Source organism: Pelophylax lessonae (assembly GCF_965119305.1).
Source record: "Pelophylax lessonae genome assembly, chromosome: 6".
NCBI lineage: Eukaryota > Metazoa > Chordata > Amphibia > Anura > Ranidae > Pelophylax > Pelophylax lessonae.
This window is the reverse complement of record NC_138773.1, coordinates 178,748,072-178,764,093: the sequence shown is the minus strand read 5'-3', so window position 1 is coordinate 178,764,093 and position 16,022 is coordinate 178,748,072. Positions and strand designations below refer to the sequence as shown.

At 44.5% G+C, this 16,022-nt stretch overlaps 1 protein-coding gene across 2 annotated transcripts in view; it reads left to right on the top strand.

The window, feature by feature from the left end:
- Positions 1-13,043, top strand: part of SF3B1 (splicing factor 3b subunit 1) — a 124,126-nt gene extending 111,083 nt beyond the window's left edge. For both annotated transcript variants that reach the window (XM_082260850.1, XM_082260851.1), the window contains 2 exons: positions 1,588-1,804; positions 12,645-13,043. In XM_082260850.1, coding sequence (XP_082116976.1) covers positions 1,588-1,804; positions 12,645-12,803 — 376 coding nt within the window. In that variant the 3' untranslated portion in view covers positions 12,804-13,043. The remainder of the gene's footprint in view (positions 1-1,587; positions 1,805-12,644) is intronic.
- Positions 13,044-16,022: the final 2,979 nt, after the last annotated feature.

Genomic DNA, 16,022 nt, shown 5'->3' with positions numbered 1-16,022 from the left:
TCGGATTTCCATTTGAATGAAGACATTGTGTTGCTGTCCCTGTGTCCCAGGCCTCAGCATCCTAAGGAAATTGCCTTGCATTCTCTGGATGTGCTTTGGGCAATTAGTGTAGCTGGCAGCTATGGAGTCTTTTTTAAGTCAGACCAACTTTTGGTCCTCACGGATGGACCTCGAAAAGGTTTGGCTGCTTCTGGTGCGACCATTTCCAGATGGACCAGACTGACGGTGATTCAGGCTTATTCCATTAAGGGTCAGGTTCCTCCTTTTCCTGTTAGGTGCATTCTGCTCAGGCGCTTAGTGCTTCCTGGGCGTTCTGTCCTCAGGCGTCAGTGATGCAGGTTTGTAAGGCAGCTACCTGGTAGTCTGTGCACACTTTCACAAAGTTTTAGAAGATGGGTGTGTTGGCATCTGCGGATGCTTCCTTCGGTTGCAAGGTTTTGCAGGCTGCTGTTTAGAGGACTTGGTCCTCTTTGAGGGTGTTTTTTACTTTTTTTTTTTTTTTTTTTTTTTTTTTTAATAGGTGAGCTTCAGTTGTTTTTATGGTTGAGCTCTATGTTACCTGGTTGGCTATGTTTCACCTTGGGAAGCATTTTTTCCCACTGCTTTGTGACATCCCACGTAGTTAAGAAGATGAAGTCCTGTGTCCATCAATGAACGAAAAAGAAAATGGGATTTTTGACTTACCGTAAAATCCCTTTCTCTGATTTTAATTGATGAACACAGCACCCACCCCCCTCTGAAGTTTGGGTTTTTTCTCCGGGACACTGCTTGTAACAAAACTGAGTACCCATAGTAGAGAGTGGGAGTATACCCACTGGGACTGCCCCATAGGCGTAATCAAGTTCTTTCCTGCCTAGTGTCCTACTCCTGTAGGGGGCAGCATGACCCACGTAGTCAAGAAGATGAGGAGCTGTGTTCGTCACTGAACATCAGAGAAATGGATTTTACGATAAGTCAAAAATCCCATTTTTAAAGCACCCCTGTGCACGCATGCCAAGGCGAATGCACTTGTCAGTCCCGTACGCATAGGTAAACGGGGACCGTAACACACCTGAGGTATCCCTGTGATTGTCCAATCAAGAGCAGTAATTATAGCACCAGACCTCCTGTGTATATCTAAAGTTGTAACCTGTAAAGGCTTTTAAAGCTTCACCTATTGATAATTTAATGTACCGTAGTTTTCCGCCGTTTCACGGGTGTGCGCAATTTTAAAGTGTGACATTTTTGGTATCTATTTACTCTGTGTAACATTATTTTATCAAAAAATGTGATATTATATGGCGTATGTGTGCACTAAAAATCAATAAGTGTATTTTTTCCCAATAAATGGCATTTGTAAAACCACTGCGCAAATACTGCGTGGCATAAAAATCTGCAACACCCACTATTTTATGATCTAGGGCCTCTGCTTAAAAAAGTTATTTAATGTTTGGGAGTTTGTAATTTTTCAAGCAAAAAAATGTTCATTTTTACATATATGTAAGAATGGGCCTGGTCTTAACTTAGTTAAATTGTGCATGATTATATTTAGTTGACCAAACTAAAAAAGTGAAACGTGATTTATTTTTATTTTTTTTTCCCCTACAGAGATCTTGTTCACAGACAAACAGCTAGTGCCGTTGTACAGCACATGTCCCTTGGAGTTTATGGTTTTGGTTGTGAAGATTCTTTAAATCATCTGTTAAATTATGTATGGCCCAATGTGTTTGAAACCTCTCCTCATGTAATTCAGGCTGTCATGGGAGCACTTGAAGGCCTTAGGGTTGCTATTGGGCCATGCCGAATGCTGCAGTATTGCCTACAGGTATGTCCAGAGGTTTTTTTTTTTCTGCTTTGGGTTTTAGGGGTAAAACAAAATTACTTTGCTGATTCACAAAATGCAAATTGCGGGGGACTTGCACTCCCACTTGCTCATGGGATTAGAACCAAAAAGCATGCAAGTTTGAAGAAAACAAATATACATAGCTTGAACCTGTAAGTAACTGCTGTGGTAGTTTTCAAATCACCATGGGTTGCAGGAAAGAAATTCACTTGATTGTCCCATAACACTGACAGCGTTGACAGGGAAATCCCTCTTGCAGAGCAATTGTATTTCTCCAGCAGGGACATCTTATTACAGCTGCTAGCAATAATCGCATGTAAAATCCGGCAAGCTGGTTGTACCCAAGTTGATCAATCGATGGGTACATTTAGCCTGCCCATACATCATTCAAACCATCAATGGTCAGCCTTAGTCATAAGGAATGGCCAGGGAATATCTCTCAGAGGTTCAAAGAGTCTGCAAATGGTCAAGATCAAGTTAAGATACCACAGAGACTATGGGGGCCGTACAGGCGGAAAAATTTATGCAACGCCTTGCACAAGGCTTTAACTAAAGAATGAGATGTGATAAAACCGTTTACACTTCTGTATATAAATATTCTGCTCATAGGTCTTGATGTTTTTTGAAAGATATTTATGAATTTACACATAAGCATAGTTGCTTGTGACCCTATAAAATTTGATATTAGTGTTAATACTATTGAACGATAAAGGGGGTGTTATTTGGTTTCCACAGTAGACCTAAACTAGTTAACATTATTTCTCTGTCGCTCATTGACAGACGTAGTCCTCGTTGATTAATAACAACTCTGGTTATACTGCCCTCTACAGGAGTAGGACTAGACAGGAAAGGAAACGTTCTGGCCACACCCTAGGGGCAGTCCAAGAGGGTATATCCTCTCACTTCCTGCTACAGCAAATCAGTTTTTTTCTGTCTAGTTAGGAGTAAGGACCTAGATGCCTTGCTAGGATCTTCGGTCCTGGCAGGATTTTTTTCTTAGATTTTTTAGACAGCTTTTTTCTCCAGTGTTCCTGTGAGATCTTCAAGCAAGAAAGCTGGAACTGGGCGACGGGCTGGATGTTGAGATCCAGTGGTCACCCCAGTTCAGCCTACGAGCGCGTGCAGGCCATAGCTCCGCGCTGGGTCGGCCGCGACATAGTCCCACTGGACGGGGACTGACCCTGCGAGTTAAACGTCTCGCTTAAACGCCAATGACCATGAGTCACTGCGTCCGTATTGGTCGACAGCCCTCCCACCCCGGTGGAGAGGGGTACTGTCAGGAGTTGGCGCCCGCCTGGTTCCGGTATGGTGAGTAGTATGTTCCCCCTTTTTCCCCCTGACGTGTTAGTGGTGAACGCGGGCCCCTCTCTAAATAGTAAGGATGGGTCTCCCCTCTATCCTATAACATGTCACAGATCCCCCTATTTGAGTGTGATTTTTGTGAACAAGAAACCAGGAGGCTTGGTTTGGGAGCTGACAATCTAATGTCATTTCAAAACTGTAAAGATGACTGAAGTCAGTGGCAGTACTAGAATATTACTGTGGTAGCATAAGGTATCCTACCTGTCAGAGGTGTTCACAGGGCGATGTCTATGCATGTATAACTGCAGTCCAGATCGCATTCCTCCAGCAAGGGCAGGCTGCCTTCCGACGGCCCATGGACCGCATGCGGCCCGCCAGGGTCCGGTACCGCCGGCCAGGCTGATCACCATCCAGGGTGAAGTTTGGGGGGCCGATGCACTCCCGCAGGCCGCTAGGCCGAATACAGCATCCCGCAGGCCGCTGCTAAGCCGCCGCTATCCTACAGGCCGCCGCCATTGTCTTGCAGAGCACACAAGGCCGCCATATTGGCGTAGCCTCGTGTCTCCAGCATGGGGGCGGCCATGTTTGAGTTGACCAAACACCTCGTGGAGCCAGAGGGAGGCACCGGAAGGCGTGTTAAGGGGCAGAGCCGCCTCCTTTACCCAGGAAAAAGGGCCAAAGACTTCCTGTCTGTAACAGGACAGCACTGAGCAAGCTGATGAAAACTTCTGTGCATCAGGGATGAGCCTTGGGGTCTCTCTCTCTCTCTCTCTCTCTCTCTCTCTCTCTCTCTCTCTCTCTCTCTCTGGGGTCCAAAAAGGCACGTAACACTGAGGGGCGCTGTTGCGACTGGGGGATACAAAAAAAAAAAACGTTTTTTACTTTGTCATTTTTTGTCGCTGGCAAATGTCTTGTATAATCATTGACCCTGCCGCATAGGTATCCCCACCTGATCCCCTCAAGGTGAACGCAGGACCCTCCAGTACCCCATTTGTTTTTAATGCATTATCGGCAGTTTTGGAGTTTTTGGTATCCCGGGTGGAGGTGGCCTGTCAGGGACGGGGGTCAAGAAGCGACCCCCGCCTACCCCTATTTTTTATCTGATACTTCAGATACGGATTCGGAGCTGGTCAATGCAGCTGCAGGTCCCTCTTATGGGGCTGTTGTCTCAGGTAATGTCTCCTCAGCAGTGAGAACGTTTCTGCTTCCGCCATAGCACAAGAGTGGTGGATGCACTAGTTGTGTCTGTCCGGGAAACCTTTAGTCTTGAGGTTACACCGGCAGAGGTAGCTGAGACTGAAATTCTTTTTTTGTACTTGTTAGCCTACCAAAAGGGCGAAGGATTTTCCTTTACCCAAATGGGGTCGTTTTGAAACGAACCCCTGTTATTTCCTAACGCAGGGCTAGGCTCTATCCGTTTGAGGAATCCCTCTTTAAAGGATAGACGGTACCACCTGCTGTCTTGCCACAGACTGTTAGGATAAAGAGGACCTCGTAACCAACGAGGACATTCCCTTTCTGCTCATAAAGAGTTGTTCGTTCCCGCGAGGGCGGGCGATAAGGCGAAACCCTCCAAAGCCCCTTCAGAGGGTTTTTCAAAGGGCGCTGGTCGGCTAAACAATAAGACCGGCTCAGCCAAGCCTGAAGAATACAGCCTGATGCGCCCCTACCCATCTCTGGGGTGGGGGGATGTCTTCACCGGTTTCCTGATCCATGGCTTGCCAGAACCCCGGACTAAGGGGTTCGCGAGGTCATACGGTCAGGATACAGGATCGAGTTTCGATCACTTCCACCGGTACGATTCTTCCCTTCTACAATTGAAGATGGAGTCCATCCGAACAGTGGTGGCCTCCCTGCATCAGGGGGAGTTCCTGGCGTCCATAGACATTTAGGATGCCTATCCTTGTATCCCCATCATCGCAGGACATCAGCGTTTTCTTCGCTTTCCCAAAGATCATCCCTGGTTCCCACCAGGAGACTGAACTATCTGGGCCTAATGTTGGATACATCCTGGGCAAGAAAGTTTCTCCTTGCGGAGAAACTCCAGAAGGTTCAGTCAACGATTCGGATGTTGCTGTCCGTCAATTGGCTGGGACTGATGGTGGCCTTCTTAGAGGCAGTACCGTATACCCAGTCTCCTACCCGAATTCTCCTGAAGGAGATTTTTTTCTAATGGAATCAGAATTCCGATTTCCTGGACAATCTGATCCGGTTGAGCGAGCGGACCAGGAAGTCTCCGATGCTCAACCAGGGGAAGTCATTCCTTCCGATAGCATCCAGGTTACCAATAGGGTATCGGAACTGAGAGCGATCAGATTTTGTCTGATTTACTGGACCGAGCAGCTCTAGAGCAGCCCGATTCGGATCCAATCGCACTATGCCACGGTCGTGACTTATGTCAAGAAAGGGGCACTTAAGAGTGTCCTGGTGCCCATCGAAACGACTAGCATCTTTCATTGGACGGAACGCTTTGTTCCGGATCTCCCCGCAGTGTTCACTCCGGGGGTGGGAAATCGGCAGGCTGATTATTTCAGCCATCAGATTCTGGATCAAGGGGTATGGCCTCTTCATCCAGAGGTTTTTCACTAGCTGTCCCTTCATTGGGGCACCCCGGATGTGGATCTGTTGGCACCTTGGCTCAACAGGAAGGTGCGGAGGTTTGTAGCTCGCACCCGCGATCCTCTAGCGGACGCAGCAGAAACGCTGATCGCCCTGTGGGAGCAGTATCGGCTACGGCATGCCTTCCATCCTCTCAAGTTACTGCGGGAACTTCTTCGCAGGATACAGGTGGAGGGAATTCCAGTTATTCTGGAAATTCCGGACTGACCTCGTCGAGCCTGGTACGCCGACTTGGTGAGGCTAGTCGCGGACGCTTCTTGGAGACTTCCTCTCAGGGAGGATTTGCGGTCTCAGGGACCGATCTTCCATCTTGCTTTACAATCGCTGGCTTAATGGCCTGGCCATTGAGACCCAGGTACTGAAGGACAAGGGAGTGTCAGCTTCAGTTATTCCTACCTCTAGTTAAAGCAAGGAAAGCGACTTCCAGCACATGGAAGTCTTATATGGCGTGGTGTGAATCTTTTGGATTTCCCCCACATACCTATTCGGTGACCCGAATCTTGGTCTGTCTGCAACAAGGGGTTGAGCAGAAACTGTCCTTGAGCACTATCAAGGGTCAGGTTTCAGCGTTGGCAATCTTCTTTCAGAAACCTTTGGCTAATCATTCCTTGGTGCGGAATTTCATCCAGGGGGTGCGACATCTGGCTCCGCCAGTGCGCGCACCCTTACCGCCTGGGATCTTAATTTAGTGTGGTCGGTTCTTCAGAAACTTCTCTTTGAAGATATTAGGGAGATTCCCTTGCTTACATTATCCCAGAAGGTGGCCTTCTTGGTGGCCATTACTTCTGCACGCAGGGTGTCAGAACTGGCCGCATTATCTTGACGTTCCCCATATCTGGTGGTTCATAGGGATAAGGTGGTTGTTCTTCCAGATCCATCCTTCCTTCCTAAGTGGTTTTCAGAGTTTTCATCTGAATAAAAATATTGTGTTACCTTCCCCGTGTCCTAAGACTAGCCATCCTTGGGAGTTTGCATTACACTCCTTGGATGGGGTTCAAAAGGATACACTTGACTACTACGAACTTGTTTTCGTAAGACGGACTCACTTTTTGTGATCACGGATAGCCCTTGAAGGGGGTTGCCTGTGTCTGCCGCGACCATATCTAGATGGACCAGTCAGACGGTGGTACAGGTTTATTCTATTAAGGGTCGGAATCCTCCGTTCCCTGTTAAGGCGCACTCTACTCGGGCGCCTAGTGTCTCCTGGGTCTTCCGCCATCAGGCGTCAGCGATCCAGGTTTTCAAGGCGATGACTTGATCGTCGGTTCATACCTTTACAACATTTTATAAAGTTGATATGATGGCATCGTCAGATGCCTCTTTTGGCCACAAGGTTCTGCAGGCCGCAATCTGAGGAGACTGTTGGTCTACCTCAAGGGTTTGTTGGGTGTTTCACTTAGGTCTCATCTTTTTGCTCGATGAGTCCTTGATGCTTCTGGTTGGCTCCGGTTGGGCCTTCTGGATTTTGATTTCTGTTATCCCACCCCTCATTTGTGGTACTGCTTTGGGACGTCCCGAGTTGTTATTAATCAACGAGGACTACGTCTGTCAATGAGCGACAGAGAAAAATGGATTTTTGTAAAATCTTACCGTAAAATCCTTTTCTCTTAAGCTCATTGACAGACGTAGTACCCGCCCCTGTTTTTTGAGTTGGGTTGGGTTAAATTCTCTAAACACTGCTTTGTGACATAACTGATTTGTTGTAGCAGGAAGTGAGAGGATATACCCTCTGGGACTGCCCCTAGGGTGTGGCCAGAACGTTTTCTTTCCTGTCTAGTCCTACTCCTGTAGAGGGCAGTATAACCCGAGTTGTTATTAATCAACGAGGACTACGTCTGTCAATGAGCTTAAGAGAAAAGGATTTTACGGTAAGATTTTACAAAAATCCATTTTTCAACACCATGTGCTCAAGCTTAGCTTTGTGAAATGCTAAGACAAGTGGCCTAGACCTTTACCAACTTGGGTCAAGCACTGGTCACTAGGACTTGAACCCATATACATGAATCAGCCAATAGACATTACTGACACATTTTATCACCATCTCAGTAAACCCATCATTAGGACTAAGCCATGGTACCTAGCTTACAGATTAGAGTTTAACTAATTGAATTACTACTATATATTTTGGTTGGAACTGGTGGTTTTACATATGCCGAAGTCTCTCGGTTTATTGTAATATTTTTATTTTGTGTTTTTAGAATTTGTATTTTTACGTTAGGCTGTAGATATGAAAAGTTTTTATAATCTGTTTTGGGAATGGGAGCCACTGGTTGAGTCCTACTTTTCAATGGCTAGTAGTGATTAGTATTTAAATGAATGGACTCACAGGTGTGCTCTGTTATGAATAAGCACATGTAGCTTGATACTCATCATTGCTGTTCCCTGTTTGTTCTAGCTGTGATCTCTTTGTATTGATGGATTACCAATACATTGGTTTGATATTTTTATACATTTGAATGCGGTCACCCACCTGAAGTATCTTGCGCTTGCAAACCAGGCCAGCACCTCCTTGTATAGAATGGGGGGGGGGGGCTAGAGAGGTGGGATGACCTGGAGCAGTGTCTTCACTTTTAGTTTGCTAAAACCCATCATTGAACTAAACAGTGGTACCTAACTTACAGACTGGAACATAACTACCGTATTTATCGGCGTATAACACGCACTTTTCCCCCCTGAAAATATAGTGCAAACAGTGGGTGCGTGTTTTACGCCGATATATATTTTTTCCAATGAGGGGAGGGGAGAATCGGGCGGTTGCCCCGCCTCTCCTGGCCATGGGACAGCCCTGCCAGCGTCTAAATACCTGGTTAACTTTGTTCTTGCTGGCTGCTCTCCTCCCCTGCTCCTCCTCCTCTGAGTGTAGCTTCAGATTGGTGGAGGAGAGCGATCACATGAGCAGCCATTAAACGTCCGAGAAGAGCAGTCACATGACCGGCCATGAAAGAACGGGGCGCTACTGAGGTATTTAGAGGCATCGGTTTACAATAACAGTGACACCTTGTAGGAAGTATCTATGGAAAGGGGCTGGCAGTGATTTGTTTTTACTTTAGAGTACGCTGTCAGGGCTGTCCCAGGAGACTGGGGGTCTCCTGGTAGTGCAGGGGGGCTGTGCAATGTAAAGGGGGCTTTGTAATAAAAGGGGGTATGTAGTGTGCATGGGGGGAACTGTGCAATGTATAGGGGGGCTGTTTAATGAAAGGGGCAGTGTACTGTTATTTTTAAATATTTAAAAAAATGTTTTCCTAAAACTTCCCTCTTAAAGTGAAGGTGCGTGTTATACACTTGTGCGTGTTATACACCAATAAATACGGTAGTTGAGATACCACTATATATTTTGTTCGGAACTGGTGGTTCTCTGTTCCTATCCTTATTCTAACTTGTAAAGTGATTTTCCAAAAACAAAAATGTAGTATATTGCAGCTTACCAATCCTTAGATGTGCTGGTTGCATTGGTTTTTACATTTTAGGCTTTTTTTCCCCCCTTGTTTAACCTGGTGATCCAGTCAGCAACACTCTCTTCTTAACCACTTACGGACTGCCCGCTGCAGTTAACCGTCGCGATTTTGACGTTAAATACCGGGTTTATGTCCGTAGAATGGCTGGCTGCCATAACCCCAATATTTTTTTTACTTGGCGGGCGGTCCTCTTGCTCATAAAAGTAGTCCCAGCAGCGGATTCGCCGCGGGATCAATTTCATGAGCGGCGGGAGAGGTGCCCCCCCTCCTGCCGCTTCCTGGTTGTTTTCCCAGCTTACTGGAGCCGTCGGCGGCGGGCAAAAGGATTCGGTCCTCTCCCTTTCTGGACTAGTGAGGGCAAGCTGGCCCCCACTTGACTCTTTGGCCTTGGAGGACGGGAGCCAACGGCCTTAAGTAAGCACCCCCCCCCCCTTTTTTTTTAAAAAAAAAAATATTTTATTTAATTTTTTTTTACTTTGATTTTTAGTGTAGATGTGAGATCTGAGGGGTTTTTCACCCCAGATCCCAAAATAAAAAAGACCTGTCCTGCCTATTTCTATTACAAGGGATGTTTCCATTCCTTGTAAAAGGAATAAAAAGTGGTCAAAAATTTTTTTTTTTACAGGGACAGTGTAAAAATTAAAAGGTAAAATTAAAGCATCCCTCCAAGCTCGTGTGCATAACGCAAGTCACGCCCACATATGTAAACGGTGTTCAAACCACACGTTTGGTATCGCCTCGATCGTTCGAGCGAGAGCAATAATTCTAACCCTAGACCTCCTCTAACTCTTAGCTGTTAACCTGTAGAAATTTTTAAAGCGTTGCCTATGAAGATTTTTAAGTACCAATGTTTGTCGCCATTCCACGAGCGTGCACAGTTTTGAAGCATGACATGTTGGGTATCTATTTACTCTGCATAACATTATCGTTCACATTATAGAAAAAAATTGGGCTAACTTTACTGTTTAAGTTTTTTTTAAATGCAATGAAATTTATTCCCCCCCCCCCCCCCCAAAAAAATTGCGTTTGAAACACCGCTGCGCAAATAGCGCGTGACAAAATATTGCAACGACCGCCATTTTATTCTCCGGAGTCTTTGCTATAATATAGATAGATAGATAGATATATAGAGATATATATATATATATAATATAATGTTTGGGGATTCGTAGTCCTTTTCTAGCAAAAAATACAGATTTTAATTTGTAAATAAGTGTCAGAAATAGGCCTGGTTCTTTAAGTGGTTAAATGGTAAAGCAGACCCATTTGGACAGCAGCATTGTGAGTCTGGGCGGGGGGGGGGGGGGGAAGAGGAGTGTTATGGGCCATACACACTGTAAGATTTTCTGAAGACTTTTTCCTTTAGACTTACCAAAACCATATAATATGAGGTCAAACCTAAACACTTTCAATTTGTATGCAATCTGGCAGGCCCTTGCACTACATAGAAAAGGTAAATCTGAAGGAAATCTAACCACAAAAGTTGGATAGTGTGTATCCAGCTTTAGACTAGCAGATTTAGATGGACTTGACTAATAAATTGAAGCTGAACTCTAGTGGATTTGGATAGACTTGACTACACTATAAATCTCAACTCTGGCAAACACTTTATAATCTGTTACAGCAGCAGTTTTTTTTTTTTTTTTTTTTCTTCCATTTTGGGATAAAGGTTTTACATCAATGAATAAAAGCTGACCATTGTAGCATGGTCTCAACCCTCTAATTGCCTCTTTGTCTGGCCAGCTTGGTATGTTAAAGTAAGTTGAAAAAGACTTACTAGCCAAATCACCAGGTGAAAGTCTAAAAGAAAAAATAAATAAAAAATGCAGCCACCGTATCGAAGGCCTCATGCACACAGGGCTTTAATTTCTCTCCTCGTAACGCCTTTTACTCTTGGCTGGAAAAAGCTGCTTAAATGCACCTACAGCAGTGTATTGCACTTGCGTTTAGGCGCCTCACAATTTGAGCGTTAATGGATTCTATTGCCCTGCATATTCATTTTATTCTGGCCATTGGAAAAAATGACTGCTCAAGAGCTAAACACATCTAGACATGTTTACGTGCAAGAAGAGGTGTTTTTTGTTTTTTTTTTTTTGTTTTTTTTTTCTGCCTGTAAACGCTTCCCTTCTGATACGCCTTTAAATGCCTGTGTGTGCATGGACACATAGGCTAACATAGAGGTTTATTTACAGGCAAAAAGTCTTTTTTTTTTTTTTTTTTTTTTTTGAATTTGTTTATTTAAACAAGAAAGAGGACATATCAAAATGCACAGTTGCCACGCAGGGCAAGTGCAAGCACACAAGAAAAAAAAAAGCAGTAACAGTAAAACCCCCTTGAAGGTACCTAAAAAATAAGTAAGGATTGGGCAGGTTGAAGTTGCTTTTCAGAGTGTCGGGAGTGCCACAATTACCCGTTGGACGTAACCTCACCCAGCGTCTTAACTCCCTTAGATGCCCAGATGACGGGGTCTGGTACAGAGTGGAGATGGGGAAAACGAGGATTCAGCCACAAGGGGGAGGCTGGGGAAACCCCAGGCACCAGCAGCACCTGCATCTGGTCCCAAGCTTTGATAGTGGTACGCATCGTCCCTGTTAGGGGAAAGTTGGCCCCAGGGCCGCGATACAGAAGGAGTCGGAGACTCTCATACAAGCCCAGCACCGCTGCCTCCAACACTGTGGCGGAATCCCCATAGTCACTGTGAAGCCACCTGCGTGCAAACACCCCTTCTCCCGCTAGAAAGTACTTATACAAGCCCCCCCCCCCCCCAACCCCCCCCCCCCGTCCCCATGGTTCCTGAAGCACCTTTTAGGCCTATTCTAGGAGGAGAGTTTTCCCAGACAAAGGAGCCTATCAAGCCATGCACCCTACGGAAGAAGGAACGGGGGACCCACACAGGGGAGTTGCGGAGAAAGTACAAAAAAAGGAAGTGTGTTCATTTAAATAAGGTTTATTCGCTCCATAACCGACAGTGGCAGATTTCCCCACACCTCGGTTTTCTCTCCACTTAAGGACATCCAGTAGGGGCAGTAGATTCAAAGACTCTGCTCAGTGACGTATGTTGGTGTGAGCAAAATTGGAATTCAACAAAGCCAGTTGCCGTGTATGTTGGTGTGGAAAAAAAAAAAAAGGCATTTTTAAGCCCTGTGTGCATGAGCCCTAGGTATTTTTAAGCAGTAATTTATTAAATTTCTTTTTGGGAGGGGGTGGGGGGGGGGTTTAATACAGCTTAAAGTGTAATTTTTAGTGAAGGAGTCACTTAAACAAGGTGATCTCTTCAGCACAATAGACTGTTTTGAATAAATAATTTTAAGAATTGGCAATCCCACAATTTTGTACAACTGGGCCAGGTGTACAAAAAACATGTTATATAAGAGCTTCATTCTGACCTATGATCTAAATTGTTTTATAATTAAAAGCAAGTTAACACATTTTCTGTTTCTTTTAAGGGCCTCTTCCATCCTGCCAGAAAAGTCAGGGATGTTTACTGGAAAATATACAACTCCATATACATTGGTTCACAAGATGCTTTGATTGCCCATTATCCCCGTATCTACAATGATGAGAAGAACACTTATATTCGTTACGAGCTTGACTACATCTTGTAAAATGCTCTGTTTTTTTTTTTCTGTTGTCTTTTTGTATTGTTCTTGCTGGCTGGTGTTAGTGCTCACCTATGAAAATGTTCTATAGCATGTATTTAGGCAAGGCTGCTTAAGGCATAGATATTACAAGTAGACGTGGCCAACAAAAACTGAAATTTCTTTATATAAACCAGGTCTGTTTTAGACAACATTCCTAGTTTTACAATGCGTATCTGAGGAAATAAACATTTTATGTGTAAATTACTTGCTACTCTTTTTATTTAGACTTTAATTGGCCTGTATATTTCTGCAGTGCATTTTAAGCTGCTAAGTGGGTGGTCAGTTTGCCTATTCTGACACTTTTTGGCTTCCACAACGCTCTGAGTTGGGTAAATAGGAAAGACAAAAGATTCTGAAGCCCTTGGAGTACAATATGTCCAGCTATTTAAGTAATTCGCAAATCTGCACTGACAGAATGAAGGTAACCCAGGTAAAAGAGAAACCCATTTTCTCATTGGCAAACTGGAGGGAATGAAAAGCTGCTAGAGCTGAAGTGATATCACATATGCCAGAGCTACTGGGATGTGCCAACAAAGTATGTCAACTTGGAAGTGTCGTAAAGATTTCCTTGATATTTAAGGTTTTCAGTTTCTGCAACAGAATCAGAAGTAGTAATATATTTTGTCTAAAATTCCTAGTAGGCACTGCATTATCTGGAACTGAAAGAGACAACTATGTTTAGGATAGAAGGGTGACTGGATATAGTTTGTGATGTATAAAACATGTTTATACCTATAGGACAGCTTGTTCAAAAATGCCCAGCACCAAAAATTTAGATGTCCTAGATACATATTTCTTGGTATGGATCTTTGCCAAAATACTTTAACTGCTCCATAGCACATCAGATGAAAGACGGCTACACATTTTGTATAGATGGCATCCCAGCTATGACCAGCCAGGTTTAAAATGTCTGTTTTCATGGTGTACCAAGCAAGCAGTTTTTTTTTTTTTTTGCACTTTTTCCTGTAATATTTGGATACTGAGCTTGAGCATTTGTGTCTAACCCCAAAGCAGGGTGCTCCAGTCTTCTCTTTATAGCTTTGATTTTTTAATTTGAAGTATTCATTGTTGACTCTAACAGAGCAGAAGAACTTTTTTTATTTAAGGAAAAAAAAATGTGTGGCAAAATGGTTGCATCAATATCCTTTATCGATCAGTAGCAATCTAAATGAAAGAGCACGTTTGTAAACGTTGCTTTGACGGTTTAGAGAATTTACAAGGTTTGCAACAAATAACATACAATTGTGAATATAAAACAAAATGTCTTTTCTGTATGCGTTTTGATATTGTAGGTTGCAGAACAATAAAAATGCAAATTAAATAATAAAACCACAAGAACCAAAAGGTTTGATGTCTTTACAGTCTGGCATTATTAATAGTGCAACAGGAGGGGAGAGAGTACCTAATATAAGAGATTGATTTAAAAAAAAAAAAAAAAAAATAGTAATTCACAAAGCAGTTAACAATAAATATTACTATGCAGTGGTTAGACAATATTGAAAATTTGCACTGGTGACAAAGGTGTTTTTTTTCTCTTTTATGGAGGTCAGCTGTATAAAAGGCAAAGTTGAACTGACTAGTGTAAACCTTTGAGTATAACAGTACCTATAACGTGCAAGCCCATGCGCAAGAAAAAAAAATTCTGGGCAGTTTCAACATCTAGATTTTTGCATACACTTGGAGAACCTCTTTGATGTTTGTGTTGTAAACCTCAGACATGATATCTGAACAAAGCACATCCTGCTATACTGTGTACCTGTCTATATCCAAAGCACTGAGTGGGATTTCTCTTTGTTGCCTCCTTCCTCTGTTATCTGTCTAAGTCACTTCTGACAGCTTGTCCCCATCACCAAGAGAAAAAGGGTGGCAGGGCAGACCGATCCTCCACACAGCCTGTGATTGACAGCCACAGATGTGCTTGTTCTCCTTTAGTGTAAGGAGGGGAGATGTGCCTTCCCTCCATTATTCTCAGAGGTCTTCTCCCTTGTGCACTGTAAATTTAGAGCCACAGCCCTGCATTGTGCTATTCTGGTCACAATCAGAACTATACTAGCGTCCCCAAAACCCACAGTGTTGGCAGAATCCGCCCCAATCACTGCCAGCACTTAAGTTTAAACCCCCCCCCCCCCCCCAAAACAATTGCAATGTCAGTATAATTTTTTTGATCACTGTCCCCTCTGATCTCTGCTAGGACAGCAATTGTATTTCATTCTAGTGTGCAAGCAGTCCCTGATTACCAGGCAGGATCTGGTTTCCCCCCCCCCCCCCCCCCATAGTCCCCCACTAGGTACCTGTAAAGTTGGTGCCCAAAATGTCCAGAAAATTACACTAGTAAGGAGGCGTACATGATTTTATGCATGACAGATGAGCGCAAAGGGGAGGCATCACTGTCAGAATCTGGCTCAGAATATAAACCTGTAGAAAACAGCAGTACCCTGACAGCTTAAATGATGAAGAGGTCCCTGCTAAAATCAGGCGTACCCTACCCCATATTGCTGAACTGCTAAAAACACATAATTCTGCTCAAACACAGCATGACGCAAGTACTAGTGCTGCACTACGTTTTGGTAATCTGGCAAGCACCAGCAGCATAGTATATCCTGGCCTTTTAGACAGCAGCATGGCAATATTTCATGGTCAAGTGGCAAGTCCCAGCAGTGCAGTACAAGCTGGTGAGGTGGCTATCACTAGTTGCGTAATGCAACCACATCCACCAAGAATTAGAGCACAGGCCCATAATAGCCTCCCAGAAGTGCTTGCAAACACAAAATGCCTGCCCCCAGATTCAGCAGCACCCGGTATATTGAACCCCCCCCCCATTTACAGGCCAGTCAGGGGTTCTTGTTGAAACAGCCAACTTAACAAGCCCCTTGACTTTTACTTTTTAACCTCCTTCCTTCCGAAAGACGGCTACAGCGCGGGCTCTAATTTCCGGGAGGCCGTTTTTATACGGCCTCCCAGTGACAGGCTCCCCGCGCGCTCCCGCGAGCGCGCATCGGGGAAAATCTGTGTCGGCCATGTCAGCCAATCACAGATCGTGGTGAATGGCCAATCACAGCGGCCATTTACCACGTGATCGGACCTCATCGCCAGCTCTCTTCCTCACACAGAGACTGCAGTGTGAGGAAGAGGAGAGCCAATCAGCGGTAAGCTGACAGAGGAATGTAATCAGGGCACTGATCA